This window comes from Oncorhynchus kisutch, unplaced genomic scaffold (assembly GCF_002021735.2).
Source record: "Oncorhynchus kisutch isolate 150728-3 unplaced genomic scaffold, Okis_V2 Okis06b-Okis10b_hom, whole genome shotgun sequence".
Lineage (NCBI taxonomy): Eukaryota > Metazoa > Chordata > Actinopteri > Salmoniformes > Salmonidae > Oncorhynchus > Oncorhynchus kisutch.
Window position 1 is genome coordinate 12482407 of NW_022261983.1, and position 19838 is coordinate 12502244.

The window sequence follows — 19838 nt, forward strand, 5'->3', positions numbered from 1 at the left end:
TACAGTCCACTAACATTAGGAGATGGTTGGTAGTATATATCTAATACTACATTAGTACAGTCACTAACATTAGGAGATGGTTGGTAGTATATATCAAATACTACATTAGTACAGTCACTAACATTAGGAGATGTTGGTAGTATATATCTAATACTACATTAGTACAGTCACTAACATTAGGAGATGGATGGTAGTATATATCTAATACTACATTAGTACAGTCACTAACATTAGGAGATGGTTGGTTGGTAGTATATATCTAATACTACATTAGTACAGTGACTAACATTAGGAGATGGTTGGTTGGTAGTATATATCTAATACTACATTAGTACAGTGACTAACATTAGGAGATGTTGGTTGGTAGTATATATCTATTACTACATTAGTACATCACTAACATTAGGAGATGGTTGGTAGTATATATCTAATACTACATTAGTACAGTCACTAACATTAGGAGATGGTTGGTAGTATATATCTAATACTACATTAGTACAGTGACTAACATTAGGAGATGGTTGGTTGGTAGTATATATCTAATACTACATTAGTACATTCACTAACATTAGGAGATGGTTGGTAGTATATATCTAATACTACATTAGTACAGTGACTAACATTAGGAGATGGTTGGTAGTATATATCTAATACTACATTAGTACAGTCACTAACATTAGGAGATGGTTGGTAGTATATATCTAATACTACATTAGTACAGTCACTAACATTAGGAGATGGTTGGTAGTATATATCTAATACTACATTAGTACAGTCACTAACATTAGGAGATGGTTGGTAGTATATATCTAATACTACATTAGTACAGTCACTAACATTAGGAGATGGTTGGTTGGTAGTATATATCTAATACTACATTAGTACAGTGACTAACATTAGGAGATGGCTGGTAGTATATATCTAATACTACATTAGTACAGTGACTAACATTAGGAGATGGTTGGTGGTAGTATATATCTAATACTACATTAGTACAGTGACTAACATTAGGAGATGGTTGGTAGTATATATCTAATTACTACATTAGTACAGTCACTAACATTAGGAGATGGATGGTAGTATATATCTAATACTACATTAGTACAGTCACTAACATTAGGAGATGGTTGGTTGGTAGTATATATCTAATACTACATTAGTACAGTGACTAACATTAGGAGATGGTTGGTTGGTAGTATATATATCTAACACTACATTAGTACAGTCACTAACATTAGGAGATGGTTGGTAGTATATATCTATTACTACATTAGTACAGTCACTAACATTAGGAGATGGTTTGGTAGTATATACTCTAATACTACATTAGTACAGTCACTAACATTAGGAGATGGTTGGTAGTATATATCAAATACTACATTAGTACAGTCACTAACATTAGGAGATGGTTGGTAGTATATATCTAATACTACATTAGTACAGTCACTAACATTAGGAGATGGATGGTAGTATATATCTAATACTACATTAGTACAGTCACTAACATTAGGAGATGGTTGGTTGGTAGTATATATCTAATACTACATTAGTACAGTGACTAACATTAGGAGATGGTTGGTTGGTAGTATATATCTAATACTACATTAGTACAGTGACTAACATTAGGAGATGGTTGGTTGGTAGTATATATCTATTACTACATTAGTACATTCACTAACATTAGGAGATGGTTGGTAGTATATATCTAATACTACATTAGTACAGTCACTAACATTAGGAGATGGTTGGTAGTATATATCTAATACTACATTAGTACAGTGACTAACATTAGGAGATGGTTGGTTGGGTAGTATATATCTAATACTACATTAGTACATTCACTAACATTAGGAGATGGTTGGTAGTATATATCTAATACTACATTAGTACAGTGACTAACATTAGGAGATGGTTGGTAGTATATATCTAATACTACATTAGTACAGTCACTAACATAGGAGATGGTTGGTAGTATATATCTAATACTACATTAGTACAGTCACTAACATTAGGAGATGGTTGGTAGTATATATCTAATACTACATTAGTACAGTCACTAACATTAGGAGATGGTTGGTAGTATATATCTAATACTACATTAGTACAGTCACTAACATTAGGAGATGGTTGGTTGGTAGTATATATCTAATACTACATAGTACAGTGACTAACATTAGGAGATGGCTGGTAGTATATATCTAATACTACATTAGTACAGTGACTAACATTAGGAGATGGTTGGTTGGTAGTATATATCTAATACTACATTAGTACAGTGACTAACATTAGGAGATGGTTGGTAGTATATATCTATTACTACATTAGTACATTCACTAACATTAGGAGATGGATGGTAGTATATATCTAATACTACATTAGTACAGTCACTAACATTAGGAGATGGTTGGTAGTATATATCTAATACTACATTAGTACAGTGACTAACATTAGGAGATGGTTGATAGTATATATCTAATACTACATTAGTACAGTCACTAACATTAGGAGATGGTTGTAGTATATATCTAATACTACATTAGTACAGTCACTAACATTAGGAGATGGTTGGTTGGTAGTATATATCTAATACTACATTAGTACAGTGACTAACATTAGGAGATGGTTGGTTGGTAGTATATATATCTAACACTACATTAGTACAGTCACTAACATTAGGAGATGGTTGGTAGTATATATCTATTACTACATTAGTACAGTCACTAACATTAGGAGATGGTTGGTAGTATATATCTAATACTACATTAGTACAGTCACTAACATTAGGAGATGGTTGGTAGTATATATCAAATACTACATTAGTACAGTCACTAACATTAGGAGATGGTTGGTAGTATATATCTAATACTACATTAGTACAGTCACTAACATTAGGAGATGGATGGTAGTATATATCTAATACTACATTAGTACAGTCACTAACATTAGGAGATGGTTGGTTGGTAGTATATATCTAATACTACATTAGTACAGTGACTAACATTAGGAGATGGTTGGTTGGTAGTATATATCTAATACTACATTAGTACAGTGACTAACATTAGGAGATGGTTGGTTGGTAGTATATATCTATTACTACATTAGTACATTCACTAACATTAGGAGATGGTTGGTAGTATATATCTAATACTACATTAGTACAGTCACTAACATTAGGAGATGGTTGGTAGTATATATCTAATACTACATTAGTACAGTGACTAACATTAGGAGATGGTTGGTTGGTAGTATATATCTAATACTACATTAGTACATTCACTAACATTAGGAGATGGTTGGTAGTATATATCTAATACTACATTAGTACAGTGACTAACATTAGGAGATGGTTGGTAGTATATATCTAATACTACATTAGTACAGTCACTAACATTAGGAGATGGTTGGTAGTATATATCTAATACTACATTAGTACAGTCACTAACATTAGGAGATGGTTGGTAGTATATATCTAATACTACATTAGTACAGTCACTAACATTAGGAGATGGTTGGTAGTATATATCTAATACTACATTAGTACAGTCACTAACATTAGGAGATGGTTGGTTGGTAGTATATATCTAATACTACATTAGTACAGTGACTAACATTAGGAGATGGCTGGTAGTATATATCTAATACTACATTAGTACAGTGACTAACATTAGGAGATGGTTGGTTGGTAGTATATATCTAATACTACATTAGTACAGTGACTAACATTAGGAGATGGTTGGTAGTATATATCTATTACTACATTAGTACATTCACTAACATTAGGAGATGGATGGTAGTATATATCTAATACTACATTAGTACAGTCACTAACATTAGGAGATGGTTGGTAGTATATATCTAATACTACATTAGTACAGTGACTAACATTAGGAGATGGTTGATAGTATATATCTAATACTACATTAGTACAGTCACTAACATTAGGAGATGGTTGGTAGTATATATCTAATACTACATTAGTACAGTCACTAACATTAGGAGATGGTTGGTTGGTAGTATATATCTAATACTACATTAGTACAGTGACTAACATTAGGAGATGGTTGGTAGTATATATCTAATACTACATTAGTACAGTGACTAACATTAGGAGATGGTTGGTTGGTAGTATATATCTAATACTACATTAGTACAGTGACTAACATTAGGAGATGGTTGGTTGGTAGTATATATCTAATACTACATTAGTACAGTCACTAACATTAGGAGATGGATGGTAGTATATATCTAATACTACATTAGTACAGTCACTAACATTAGGAGATGGTTGGTTGGTAGTATATATCTAATACTACATTAGTACAGTCACTAACATTAGGAGATGGTTGGTTGGTAGTATATATCTAATACTACATTAGTACAGTCACTAACATTAGGAGATGGTTGGTTGATAGTATTTGTCTCGTAAGTAGAGTTATTACTATTTTTAACAATGACTAACACAGTTATAAATACTACTAAACTACTACTTTGTCAAAAGTAAGGTATTTGCTGATCTCCTTCTGAATATGTGCAACCAACTACTGCAGAAACAGGCATGGTAAAGCCCTAGCTGAGCACTGCTGACTGGAGCCTTGGGGTGGGTCCTTGACCTATGGGGAACGCTCCTTTTGGAAAGACCTCATTACTCCAAAACAAACACACAGGGGGGTTGCTCTTTCCTTCTGTCGCAATCACAGAAACCAACAAAACCTCTTCCCCATTAGTCTCTCGATACCATCTCTCTCCACTCCACTCATACGTTTCCATCTCCCTCTCTCCCTATTACTGTGTGAGGTGTGAACAAAACACCAACCACTACAGCTCGCTATCAGCATCACTGCAACACTTCTGCAATTATATGCCGTATCTCTTGGATACACAAGCGGAGTGTATTTTGTCAAGGCCCTGAGGGAGTCACAGAGAAACTTACTACCAATCAAACTGCACACTTTAGTCCCAGAGCAAAACAAACCTGGATGGAAGACGGATGAATAATGCATTAGATAGATATGAGAGAGAGAGAGAGAGAGAGAGAGAGAGAGAGACAGAGAGAAACAGGGAGAGAGAGAGAGAGAGAGAGAGAGACAGAGAGAGACAGAGAGAAACATTGTTTGAAAGCGGTGTTGGGGGGAAATCATACGACATTATAAAATCCATGTACACACCCAACAAGTGTTGTTAAAATTGGCAAAAAACACACATTTCTTTCCACAAGGCTGTGGGGTGAGACAGGTATGCAGCTCAACCTACTAAATCAAATTCTCCTATTTGCTGATGATCTGGTGCTTCTGTCCCCGACCAAGGAAAGCCTACAGCAGCACTTAGATATTCTGCACAGATTCTGCCAGACCAGGGCCCTGACAGTAAATCTCAGTAAGACCAAAAATAATGGTGTTCCAAAAACGGTCCAGTTGCCAGGACGACAAATACCAAATTCCATCTCCCATGATGCCCCAGAGCACAAAACAGCATACATAAAAAGGAACATTTGACACACTAAATAGGACCTGTCTAAAAACCCTTCAGTTACAGAACCCAGTGCCCTTTCTGTTTGTGAGATCTGGGGTCCGCTCACTGACCAATCATTTACAAAATGGGACAAACACCAAATTGACACTGCATGCAGAATTCTGCAAAAACATCCCCCGTGTACAACGTAGAACACCAAATCATGCATGCAGAGCAGAATTAGGCCGATACCCGATAATTATCAAAATCCAGAAAAGAGTAATTCAATTCTACAACCACCTAAAATGAAGTGATTCCCAAACCTTCCATAACAAAGCCATCACCTACAGAGAGATGAACCTGGAGAAGAGTCGCCTAAGCAAGCTGGTCCTGGGGCTCTGTTCACAAACACAAACACACCCTACAGAGCCCCAGGACAGCAGCACAATTAGACCCAACCAAATCACGAGAAAACAAAAAGATAATTACTTGACACACTGGAAAGAATTAACAAAACAACCCAGAGCAAACTAGAATTATATTTGGCCCTAAACAGAGAGTACATAGTGGCAGAATACTGACCACTGAGACTGACCCAAAATGAAGGAAAGCTTTGACTATGTACAGACTCAGTGAGCAGAGCCTTACTATTGAGAGAGGCTGCTGTTGGCAGACCTGGCTCTGTGCTCACTGCCCACAAGGTGGAAACTGAGCTGCACTTCCTAACCTCCAGACAAATGTATGACCATATTAGAGACACATATTTCCCTCAGATCACACAGACCCACAAATAAATCTAAAAAAGCCATTTGAATTTCATTTAATTGAGAGGGAGAGAAGAGAGAGTAAGATAGAGAGGAGAGAAGAGAGAGTAAGATAGAGAGGAGAGAAGAGAGAGTAAGATAGAGAGGAGAGAAGAGAGAGTAAGATAGAGAGGAGAGAAGAGAGAGTAAGATAGAGAGGAGAGAAGAGAGAGTAAGATAGAGAGGAGAGAAGAGAGAGTAAGATAGAGAGGAGAGAAGAGAGAGTAAGATAGAGAGGAGAGAAGAGAGAGTAAGATAGAGAGGAGAGAAGAGAGAGTAAGATAGAGAGGAGAGAAGAGAGAGTAAGATAGAGAGGAGAGAAGAGAGAGTAAGATAGAGAGGAGAGAAGAGAGAGTAAGATAGAGAGGAGAGAAGAGAGAGTAAGATAGAGAGGAGAGAAGAGAGAGTAAGATAGAGAGGAGAGAAAGAGAGAGTAAGATAGAGAGGAGAGAAAGAGAGAGTAAGATAGAGAGGAGAGAAGAGAGAGTAAGATAGAGAGGAGAGAAGAGAGAGAATGAGAACGAGAGAGAGAAATAATAGAGATGAGAAAGAGAGACAAAGAGAAAGCGAGAGAGAAGAACAGAGAGACAGAGAGGGAACACCGTCTCAGGCTAGAGGAGTGAAGAAGAGTGCCCTTGGGGGCAGATGTAACAATCTTTCACAATTGTTTCTGTGTTAATAACCTAGATTGCCTGGAGGAACCAATAGGTTGCAAAGCATCTTCCTCTATCAGCCAATAGAGATGTAACATACACTTCCTGTCCTCCTCCTCCTGCTCTTCCTCCTCCTCCTCTTCTTCCTCCTCCCGAACCACTAGATAACTCCTAGCTCCAGCCCCTAATCACTGTGTGTCTGTGTGAGCTGTGAAACTGCTGTGTTGTGTCTGCTGGTCTGTCAGGTGACTTCATTAACCAATCTCCTTCTAGACAGAGGCTGTTTGAAGCTGCTGGTCTGTCAGGTGACTTCATTAACCAATCTCCTTCTAGACAGAGGCTGTTTGATGCTGCTGGTCTGTCAGGTGACTTCATTAACCAATCTCCTTCTAGACAGAGGCTGTTTGATGCTGCTGGTCTGTCAGGTGACTTCATTAACCAATCTCCTTCTAAACAGAGGCTGTTTGATGCTGCTGGTCTGTCAGGTGACTTCATTAACCAATCTCCTTCTAGACAGAGGCTGTTTGAAGCTGCTGGTCTGTCAGGTGACTTCATTAACCAATCTCCTTCTAGACAGAGGCTGTTTGAAGCTGCTGGTCTGTCAGGTGACTTCATTAACCAATCTCCTTCTAGACAGAGGCTGTTTGATGCTGCTGGTCTGTCAGGTGACTTCATTAACCAATCTCCTTCTAGACAGAGGCTGTTTGAAGCTGCTGGTCTGTCAGGTGACTTCATTAACCAATCTCCTTCTAGACAGAGGCTGTTTGATGCTGCTGGTCTGTCAGGTGACTTCATTAACCAATCTCCTTCTAGACAGAGGCTGTTTGATGCTGCTGGTCTGTCAGGTGACTTCATTAACCAATCTCCTTCTAGACAGAGGCTGTTTGATGCTGCTGGTCTGTCAGGTGACTTCATTAACCAATCTCCTTCTAGACAGAGGCTGTTTGATGCTGCTGGTCAGTCAGGTGACTTCATTAACCAATCTCCTTCTAGACAGAGGCTGTTTGAAGCTGCTGGTCTGTCAGGTGACTTCATTAACCAATCTCCTTCTAGACAGAGGCTGTTTGAAGCTGCTGGTCTGTCAGGTGACTTCATTAACCAATCTCCTTCTAGACAGAGGCTGTTTGATGCTGCTGGTCTGTCAGGTGACTTCATTAACCAATCTCCTTCTAGACAGAGGCTGTTTGAAGCTGCTGGTCAGTCAGGTGACTTCATTAACCAATCTCCTTCTAGACAGAGGCTGTTTGAAGCTGCTGGTCAGTGTTGATATCTGTTGCTATCAGGGAATAGGTTCAAAGGTAGGAATTTACATCCCTGACTGACTGGCTCTATGGAGCTTGTTGTTGTGCTTGGCTGTTGCTGTCGGCTGACTTGGGGAAGGGGTGTGGTGTATAGTCATGTACTTTTATCTCTACCTTTATATCCAAATAAAACGGTACTTCCATAACTGGTCCATTGTAATCTGAATGAGGTGAGCACAGGCTTTCAATAACTTATTAACTACGATCATGATTAGAATTTAAACAGACAGGATTCACCAGGACTATAGGCTCTACTACTATCTACCAGCTCAGAGGGGAGGATTCCCCAGGACTATAGTGTCCATTACTATCTACCAGCTCAGAGGGGATGATTCCCCAGGACTATAGTGTCCATTACTATCTACCAGCTCAGAGGGGAGGATTCCCCAGGACTATAGTGTCCATTACTATCTACCAGCTCAGAGGGGAGGATTCCCCAGGACTATAGTGTCCATTACTATCTACCAGCTCAGAGGGGAGGACCAGGACCATAGGTTCTACTACTGTGGGAACCACTCCTCTCCTCAGACCACCAGACACGGGCTAAGAGGTGATGGTATGCAGACACTCAGAATAATCTGGCAACATTTCTGTTAGACAAGTTCCAGACATGAATCAAAGAGAACAGCTTCTTAGAAGGAAGGATGAGGCTGTTCTTTGGTCGTAGATACCGGTGGAACGTTCTCTTATCAACCGTGTAAAAGACGTTCTCATCACTCTCTCTCTCTCTCTCTCTCTCTCTCTCTCTCTGTGCACTCAGTGCCTTCTTCACTGTGCTCTTATGTTCCAATATCTCTACAGCATTCCTGTCAACACAGATAATGCAGAGAAAGGTTTTCCCATGCTCTCCTCCCCTCCTTTTCTATCCACTCCTCTACCCTTCTCATACCAGCAATATGCAGCAGCAGGAATCAAGGACACCTGATTAACAGTTGGAAGAAGGCCCAGGTCTAGAGAGAAGATGAGAGGAGAAGGGCGGAGAAGAGGCCCAGGTCTAGAGAGAAGACGAGAGGAGAAGGGCGGAGAAGAGGCCCAGGTCTAGAGAGAAGATGAGAGGAGAAGGGCGGAGAAGAGGCCCAGGTCTAGAGAGAAGGTGAGAGGAGAAGGGCAGAGAAGAGGCCCAGGTCTAGAGAGAAGATGAGAGGAGAAGGGCGGAGAAGAGGCCCAGGTCTAGAGAGAATGTGAGAGGAGAAGGACAGGGAAGAGGCCCAGGTCTAGAGAGAAGATGAAAGGAGAAGGGTGGAGAAGAGGCCCAGGTCTAGAGAGGAGATAGGAGAAGAAGGGCGGAGAAGAGGCCCAGGTCTAGAGAGAAGGTGAGAGGAGAAGTGCAGGGAAGAGGCGTAATGTGTATGCCCTCCTCTGGTTTTACATTTACAGGGTCAATTAGGGTTAAGTGCCTTGCTCAAGGGCACATGAACAGATGTTTTAACTAGTTGGCTGAGGATTCGAACCAGCAACCTTTCGGGTTAGCTCCTTGCCACCCATAGATCTGTCACTTTCAGCCTTGCGCTACCGCATAGCAGTTTTATCACTCTCTGCCTACCTGCTGTTAACAGAACAACAGACCCAACACCTCTGTCAGGGTGGCAAGGATGGATCAATTACAGTTATACATTTTGACCATTTAGCAGACTGTCTTATCCAGAGCGACTTACAGTCAGCAAAATAAATGTTCTGCAAAATGTGACAAAATATTCTGCGAAAGAAACTTCTTCCTGCCCAAAACTATATGTTTCCTGCAAGGTGATTTGTTTGATAAATTACTTTGGAAATTCAACTCATGGCTCTATCCTAGCTGCTGCAGGGATGTGCAGGTCTACAGTCTGACAGGATCTGATCAGTAATAACATCAGAGATGTACAACAGTCTGACAGGACCTGATCAGTAATCACATCAGAGATGTACAACAGTCTGACAGGACCTGATCAGTAATAACATCAGGGATGGACAACCTTCTGACAGGATCTGATCAGTAATCACATCAGAGATGTGCAGGTCTAGAGAACTAAACAACAACTCCAGGAGGATAGAGAAGGAGAGAACTAAACAACAACTCCAGGAGGACAGAGAAGGAGAGAACTAAACAACTCCAGGAGGACAGAGAAGGAGAGAACTAAACAACAAACTCCAGGAGGACAGAGAAGGAGAGAACTAAACAACTCCAGGAGGATAGAGAAGGAGAGAACTAAACAACAACTCCAGGAGGATAGAGAAGGAGAGAACTAAACAACAACTCCAGGAGGACAGAGAAGGAGAGAACTAAACAACAACTCCAGGAGGACAGAGAAGGAGAGAACTAAACAACTCCAGGAGGACAGAGAAGGAGAGAACTAAACAACAACTCCAGGAGGACAGAGAAGGAGAGAACTAAACAACAACTCCAGGAGGATAGAGAAGGAGAGAACTAAACAACAACTCCAGGAGGATAGAGAAGGAGAGAACTAAACAACAACTCCAGGAGGACAGAGAGAACTACACAACAACTCCAGGAGGACAGAGAAGGAGAGAACTAAACAACTCCAGGAGGACAGAGAAGGAGAGAACTAAACAACAACTCCAGGAGGACAGAGAAGGAGAGAACTACACAACAACTCCAGGAGGACAGAGAAGGAGAGAATAAACAACAACTCCAGGAGGACAGAGAAGGAGAGAATAAACAACAACTCCAGGAGGACAGAGAAGGAGAGAACTAAACAACAACTCCAGGAGGACAGAGAAGGAGAGAACTAAACAACTCCAGGAGGACAGAGAAGGAGAGAACTAAACAACAACTCCAGGAGGACAGAGAAGGAGAGAACTAAACAACAACTCCAGGAGGACAGAGAAGGAGAGAACTAAACAACAACTCCAGGAGGACAGAGAAGGAGAGAATAAACAACAACTCCAGGAGGACAGAGAAGGAGAGAACTAAACAACAACTCCAGGAGGACAGAGAAGGAGAGAACTACACAACAACTCCAGGATGACAGAGAAGGAGAGAACTAAACAACAACTCCAGGAGGACAGAGAAGGAGAGAACTAAACAACTCCAGGAGGACATAGAAGGAGAGAACTAAACAACTCCAGGATGACAGAGAAGGAGAGAACTACACAACAACTCCAGGAGGACAGAGAAGGAGAAAACTAAACAACTGAACTGAACCACAATGTGTTCATGTTCTTCTAAGTGTCTGACAAAGTGCTGTGGTCTGATGACCTCCTATAAAACCCCCGGGTTTTACCACCTGAAATGACAGTTTCCATCCCTGATTGATAATAGTTTGATGAGAGATTAACTTTAGTTTTCCAGCTATTGAAGAGTCCAAGAAGTAAAAGTAGGTCTTTAACCGATACCGTTCACAGAGCTGCGTCAGCTAAAAGTCAACTATTTCGGGAATGTTCAGAAACAAATGTCAGCATATTTCAATACCTACTGTAGCCCCCCGTTGGGCCCGTTCCTCATTCTCAACAGATGTTCTGTTCTTTTCCTGCCTATCAATATGCTGATGCATTGAATTTAGCTGGGAAGAATCTACATGGATGGCTTTCCTGCTTCTTAAACCATTTTATTCCCCTGTCCATAAAAACTACTAAGAGTTTGTAGTCAGCAAAAAGAAATGTACTTGTATGAACTACCTGAAGGGAAATATAACTTCTCCCTCTGAAAGACCTCAGGAGGAGAGTCAACTTTCAGAACAGAATAGAGAACACTGAGGCTCAGTGTTAACAATCTGTCCATCCTGCTGGCCTCAGAGTTCCAGAACCCAGAGTTCCAGAACCCAGAGTTCCAGAATCCAGAGTTCCAGAACCCAGAGTTCCAGAACCCAGAGTTTCAGAATCCAGAGTTCCAGAACCCAGAGTTCCAGAACCCAGAGTTCCAGAACCCAGAGTTCCAGAACCCAGAGTTCCATTTGAAGGCAACATTCTGAAGGATTCAAGTTGAAAAAGCACTTGCATACAACATAAAGTGAAGAGAAACCATGTTTCCCTCGAATGGCCCTGTTCTATTATCACTAGGGTTAATACAAACCCCAGGGGTTCCTCTGCTCCTCTTTCAGACAGCTGTACACCCCCACCGCCACTGCAGATTCTAAAGACTCACTTTCAATTTACTGCCCTCTCTCTGGCTGCGTCCCCAACAGCACTCTATTTCCTAGAAAAGGCACTACTTTTGACCAGGGCAGATAAAGCTCTGGTCAAACGTAGTGCATTATATAGGGGATAGGGTGCTAATTGGGACTCAGCCCCATCTTTCTCTGTATACACCTATCCCAAACCCAGCTCCGACCCAGCTCCCACCCAGCTCCCACCAAGCTCACACCCAGCTCCGAACCAGCTCCCACCAAGCTCACACCCAGCTCCGAACCAGCTCCCACCCAGCTCCGACCCAGCTCCGAACCAGCTCCCACCCAGCTCCGACCCAGCTCCCACCCAGCTCCGACCCAGCTCCCACCCAGCTCCCACCCAGCTCCGACCCAGCTCCCACCCAGCTCCCACCCAGCTCCCACCCAGCTCCGACCCAGCTCCCATCCAGCTCCGACCCAGCTCCTACCCAGCTCCCACCCAGCTCCGACCCAGCTCCCACCCAGCTCCCACCCAGCTCCCACCCAGCTCCGACCCAGCTCCCACCCAGTTTCCCTTCCTCTGACAATGTCAGTGAGATAGCAAGCTGACGAGAATAGAAAAACCCCACACTATCACATTTCAACAAAATGGGTTTGTTTTCCAGGATCACTTCATGTCACATTTCAACAGAACGGGTTCGTTTTCCAGGATCACTTCATGTCACATTTCAACAGAACGGGTTCGTTTTCCAGGATCACTTCATGTCATATTTCAACAGAACGGGTTCGTTTTCCAGGATCACTTCATGTCATATTTCAACAGAACGGGTTCGTTTTCCAGGATCACTTCATGTCATATTTCAACAGAACGGGTTCGTTTTCCAGGATCACTTCATGTCACATTTCAACAGAACGGGTTCGTTTTCCAGGATCACTTCATGCCTTTTGATTCCAGCAGCATGTGGTGCCCAGATGTTCTACTCTCTAAATTCATAGTATCAAGAAGAGAATAAGTCAAGAAGTCTAACTGGGAAATAAAACAGAGACTTATAGAGAAAGGAGGAGGACGGTTGGAATGGAAAAGAACATTCCCACTGCCTTTGGGAGCTCCCTCCTCCTGCGCTCCCTCCTCCCGCGCTCCCTCCCTCCTGTATGTGTGAGCGTGCAGCCTACAATTTGTCTGGCAGCTCCTGTCTTTCTGCCTCTTGGTGTAAGCACGTCTATATTCCGTGAAAACGTGGCCAACTGGCTATATCTGTAGCCGGAGTCCCCGCTGCGCCAGGCCTTGGCCATAGAAATAGAAGGACTAGATGAGAATCCCCTTTCAAGGCGACCATATTGTGTGTTGTAGTTATTCTATGTGTATGGCCTCTCCTCTCTGTGTGGCTCTAGACTGCAGGGTGGGGGGCTTCTACAGCACTGTTGGACCAACAGTGTGGAGATGTGGGCAGCAGAGATCAATGCCTCCACGGGGGACGGGCCTGAACCAGGCCACCCAGCAGAGCTGCTCCTCAGCCCCCTCTCTCCCCTCCCCTGCACCTCCTCTCCCCAAGCACAGTGGCGGAGGCTTTATGAGAGTTAGTCAAGCCACACCATACCCTCTCCCTGTCCATCCCCTCCTAAGGATAAAGTTAGGACCAACACTGAAATAACTAACCTCATGGTAAGAGGACTGTCCTCCATGGTGAACAAGTTGGGCCTGCTCAAGTAACCCTGAATAACTGGCACCCTTTCTGATCATCTAGAATGTTTTAACAGTAAGTTTACTGGTTGGTATGTGGATGACCATGTGACCTCGGCCCTCCCTCCCTCCACTGTGACTTCACTAAAAGACAGAGTAGAGGGAGATGACTCTGTTGATCCAGGGTGGTGACGGTCACTAGTGATGGTCATTAGTACAGACACCTGTGGGGTTTCCCCTCCTTCCCTCCCTCTCTCCCTCCCCCTCCCTCCCTCCCTCTCTCCCTCCCTCCCTCCCTCCCTCCCTCCCTCCCTCCCTCCCTAGTCCCTGAACAGAAGCATCATTAATGGGTGGCTGTATTGTTCCTTGGCTGTCTGAGGTCATGGTGCTCTAGTCTGACTGGGGTCTGAATGGTCTGACTGGGGTCTGAATGGTCTGACTGGGGTCTGAATGGTCTGGCTGGGGTCTGAATGGTCTGTCTGGGCTTTACTCAAGCTGAGGGGTTTTAATTAACCTAACAACCACTCCAGGCAATCAGATACAGGGTTCTTTCATTACATCCTACATATACACCTGCACTATGTTTCTCCACTGTGGATACTTACTGTAGGCCTACACAGTCATGAACCTGCAGCTCTAATGTGTTTAGAAATACCAGTTCTGAGCCAGAGGATGAGCTTTTGCATGTTCACCTTTAGCTAACATAAATATGTCAGATGTCACTCAGACGTTTACTGTCTTCCAGCTCTTTATCTCCGCCAATAGCCTCCAGCTTCTATGATCAACACAGATCCTACTACATCAGTTTGCCGTTCTGATCGAGTCATGAAATATGATGCTTAAAGACTCCATAAACCACCAGAGGAAGAAACTGTCGTTCCTTGTTGAATGTCATCTCTTCTCTTCTCAGTCAGTGAAGAGGCACTAAAGACCCCCCCCCCCCCCCCCCCCCCGTCACAGTGCGTTGGTCAACCTCAACACAAGTGTCTTGGAGCAGCTGAACCCAGAAGTTGTTTGAACTTAGCTCCCCTGTCTTCCTCCATTGTAGGGTCATGAAGAGAGGTTGATGAAGACAGCGTTGAACTAGTAGCATTAAGGAGCCGTTGACATTGACTGCTAATCTCCATGGCTCAAGTCCATGTAGATGGCTCAAGTCCATGTAGATGGCTCAATGTAGATGGCTCAAGTCCATGTAGATGGCTCAAGTCCATGTAGATGGCTCAATTTAGATGGCTCAAGTCCATGTAGATGGCTCAATGTAGATGGCTCAAGTCCATGTAGATGGCTCAAGTCCATGTAGATGGCTCGATTTAGATGGCTCAAGTCCATTTAGATGGCTCAATTTAGATGTCTCAAGTCCATTTAGATGGCTCGATTTAGATGGCTCAAGTCCATGTAGATGGTTCAAGTCCATGTAGATGGCTCAATTTAGATGGCTCAAGTCCATGTAGATGGCTCAAGTCCATGTAGATGGCTCAAGTCCATGTAGATGGCTCAATTTAGATGGCTCAAGTCCATGTAGATGGCTCAAGTCCATTTAGATGGCTCAATTTAGATGGCTCAAGTCCATGTAGATGGCTCAATGTAGATGGCTCAAGTCCATGTAGATGGCTCAAGTCCATGTAGATGGCTCAAGTCCATGTAGATGGCTCAAGTCCATGTAGATGGCTCAATTTAGATGGCTCAAGTCCATGTAGATGGCTCAAGTCCATGTAGATGGCTCAAGTCCATGTAGATGGCTCAAGTCCATGTAGATGGCTCAATTTAGATGGCTCAAGTCCATGTAGATGGCTCCTCAAAGAAACCAACAAAGGTACACGTTTCAATGTTGATAAAGTGGCTCATCTGCTGTTTTTCAGTCTTCAATTAAAAGCCGCAGAATTCCTGAAATGATTTAACTTTACATATCACTCTGATACTTTACGGAGGTCATGTCAATGATTGAATCAGGAACAGGTTATAGTTGTTTAGAACAGAGAGAGAGGCCTGTTGTGATGCTGTGGGTTACAACAGGTCTAGCTAACACTGGGAACTCACTGAGATGCACTGAGATATTGATCATTACAACCACACATTGTTGAACACTGGGCAAACTGTTCACTGTTCCTATAGCTTTGGATCCCTGGAATTTGAAATTAACTCATTGTCTGTGTCCCAAGTGGCACCCTATGCCCTACATAGTGTGATATGAGCTCTATGAGCTCCGTTCAGAAGTAGTGCTCTATATAGGGAATAGGGTGCCATTTGGGAACCAAGCATGGTTAAAGCTGTGTTGTCGTAAAGGGAATCACAGCCTAAGAATCGATCCCTGGAACCGGGAGCACTCAATTGAATTACGATGCTTCTGGCTGCTAGGGGATGATGTCATAATTTAGTCTGTTTACTCCTGGCAGTAAACCATGTGCTGTTTGGGTCTAAACTCCAGAAGAAAAACTGAATAGAAGCTCTATAATGTTTCTCTGAGCTCGAGAAGGAACTATCAAACTGAATGGAAGCTGTAGAATGTTTATCTGAGCTCTAGAAGGAACTGTCAAACTGAATAAAAGCTCTATAATGTTTCTCTGAGCTCGAGAAGGAACTGTCAAACTGAATGGAAGCTGAAGAATGTTTGTCTGAGCTCTAGAAGGAACTGTCAAACTGAATGGAAGCTGTAGAATGTTTGTCTGACCTCTAGGAGGAACTGTCAAACTGAATAAAAGCTCTATAATGTTTCTCTGAGCTCGAGAAGGAACTGTCAAACTGAATGGAAGCTGAATAATGTTTGTCTGAGCTCCAGAAGGAATTGTCAAACTGAATGGAAGCTGTAGAACTGTCAAACGGAATGGAAGCTGTCGAATGTTTGTCTGAGCTCTAGAAGGAACTATCAAACTGAATGGAAGCTGTAGAATGTTTGTCTGAGCTCTAGAAGGAACTGTCAAACAAGTCAGTTTCTATGTGTCATTTAAGGTGCGTAATTGAATATGGGCCCTTTTATTAGGCCCATATCGGCCCTAGTCCCAAATGGCACCCTATTCCCACTTCTTTTGACCAGAGCCTATGTGTGCCATTTGGGACTCTCCCTATGACTCAGGACTATACTTTATATGGAGTGGTTGACTACACCAAGGTGGTGTTTAGATTGTATTGAGTTGGTAGTCAGCTGTTAGAGTGATACATTCCTCAGTTCACACTCATCACACTGTGAGGAGAGACTTCTAGCTTCATTAGAACTTTATTATAGCTTTATTGGCCCAATGAAAATGTGTTTTATTTTCCCCTTGAACAGGATATACATTCATAAACACATTCCATTGGATACCCATAGTGTCTGCACATTCATGGTACAGTTTTTCAGAACTACTGTAGGTCTATATTCACCAACCACATGCGCCACAGTGAATGGTCACTACTTTAATTAACTTAACTACAGGCACTGATTACTTTAACTAATTGTTACCATTGTGTGGCGTAGGCCTATTTCTATTCTCTGTGTGTGTGTGTGTGTGTGTGTGTGTGTGTGTGTGTGTGTGTGTGTGTGTGTGTGTGTGTGTGTGTGTGTGTGTGTGTGTGTGTGTGTGTGTGTGTGTGTGCTTGCATTGATGTGTGTGTGTGTGTGTGGTGTGTGTGAGTGTGTGTGTGTGTGTGTGTGCTTATGTCCATGTGTGTGTGTGTTTAAATCCATGCTAATCAACCTGGTTATTTTTTCCACTCAGCACAATGGCCATATGTCCATCTAATCATAGTGTTGCATGTTATCTTAGAGGTGTGTTTATAGACACTGCATGCATTAGTCCTCCAATAGCTATGTGAAGAGATGTAGAGGCCAGCGAACATAATATTCTAAACGTAGATATTCTTCCCTGGCAGCCTTGAGGTTTTGTTTGATGTTCTTTGTGAGTCTCTAAAAATAACGGTGTTTCTCAGAAACCCATTAATCGACCAGCCAACCTATGACATATGTATGTGTTATAGACTGAATAGTAGCCTAGAAATGAAGATGGGATACGAAATAAATTAAATTAAATAGATGGGCTCAATTAAATGGCAAATTATGAATTATTTTAGTAGTATATACAAAATTCGTTTATATTCTGATCAGTTAACGTTATTATAAGTGTATGAGACGTTATTACGTGTATGTACCTGTACCACTCCAGTCCCTTGTCATAGTTCCGATCAAAGAAGTGCGGCTCGGCCCCAACAGCTCTAATGTCGGGATGCACGCGGAGGAACTCCAGCAGCGCCCGTGTGCCTCCCTTCTTCACCCCGATGATAATCGCCTGGGGCAACTTCTTACTCTCCACCGGCCCTGACACGTTAAAGAGACTTGACACGACATTATTATCCAACGTCCTCTGCTCGCTTCGAATCTCATCCCAGTCCTCCCCTCCTCTGCTGTCCAAATCACTCTCATTATTTAACACGTCCCTGGATGATGCGCCGAATAACGGATCTAAAGAATCTAACGGATCTTCTTGGTGTTCGGATTCCAAGTCCCCTTCGTTTTGGAGTCGGGGTTGAGTTCTGTTAGGGTCAACTGTTTCGAGATGTTGTGAATGTTTACTGCTGGCTGTACTGACCATCAGACTTGGCATGGTTGAACAGTATCCGACGCAGCAATATATCATATACACCCACAGGGACAACATGATGCAGAAAACAAATAGTTTATTCTTCACGGGGGATGATGAGACCAAATGCAGGTTCTGATATATTGGGCTATATTCCATAGGACAGTCGGGCGAGACGAGTCATAATCCAAAAACGCATATTGGCTAAAGTTATTCGCTCCTCTTCCACTGCAAAAATCCTGGTGAAATTGACATAATTCCACAACTTGCCTATACGCTGCTTATAACGGACTTCTTATTATTTAGTGATGAATGAACCTAATTTCCAGCTCCATTCATACGGAATTCCAAACGAAACGAAAAGATACTCGGGTCAGGTGTGTCCGCACCCTGTGCGTAAAAACAAAGTATCGGTGGCTGTCTCCCATCACTTGGCCAACAGGCGTGTGAGCGAGAGGGAGCGCACTACGGCGAATAGATGAGTAGGCTACATCCCATTCATCCCGTTTAGGCTTGGGGCGTATGATTGACAGTAGAGCCGACCAATCCTAGAAGACTGTAGTGAGAGATAATTATCTGTTGTTTTATTTCCAATGAGGAGTTATAGGCCAATAAACCCTTCACACATCATGGCTACGTGCGTAATAGTCACCATATAATGTAGGCTGATTATAACTGTCTTATAAGTGTTTCGTGTTTAATATTTAAAACTTGAAAATATGATATACTTTTTTTTACATAAAATCATTTAAAAAAATCTACATTTCAATTGTTATTTCTTTACTTTACTTTAACAGGCTGGAATTGTTGAAGGAAATCAACTTATGTCACTGGCGAAGTAGCCGAATCCTCTATCCAACCCGCTGAAATGCAAAAGCAAATATTATGATAGCGTTTTAAACATCCTTTTATACACCCCAAACATATGGATAACATGGCAGCATCAACACAACATCTGTTTACTGCCAGTGGAATTAGCATCAGAATATCTACCGCTAGAACAAGTGCTTTTCTGCATGACCAGACGAGACAATAGTCTTATGCGGAGAGATCAGCGCGAGCAAAGGACGTGGTACGTCGCGGGCAGATGTCCTGAATCTCCTGCGGTTCCAGGCTGAATGGCTAGTTTGTAAAGTTGCATTCTTTCACTGGGCAACAGCGATAGGGTGTCACGGGTTGTAACTACTCGATTTAAGGCGGTTTCTGTACCCTCCTGCCAGCCGGTAGTCAAGATGCGCGTTAATGTACAGTTTAAGTATAGGCTACAAGTGGTGTGTGTGCAAACCCACGTGCCTGCGCCAGTGAGTCTGTCTGTGTCTGTTAGTGTGTGTGTGTGCTTGCATTGATGTGTGTGTGTGT

General features: G+C 42.4%; 1 protein-coding gene across 3 annotated transcripts in view; it reads right to left on the reverse strand.

Moving 5' to 3' along the window:
• Nucleotides 1-19196, reverse strand: part of LOC109884961 (heparan sulfate glucosamine 3-O-sulfotransferase 3B1-like) — a 31376-nt gene extending 12180 nt beyond the window's left edge. For all 3 annotated transcript variants that reach the window (XR_004206848.1, XR_004206847.1, XM_031814226.1), the window contains exon 1: nt 18052-19196. Coding sequence is in view for 1 of the 3 variants with exons in the window: in XM_031814226.1 (XP_031670086.1) it covers nt 18052-18638 (587 nt within the window). In the remaining 2 variants the exon portion in view is untranslated. The remainder of the gene's footprint in view (nt 1-18051) is intronic.
• Nucleotides 19197-19838: the final 642 nt, after the last annotated feature.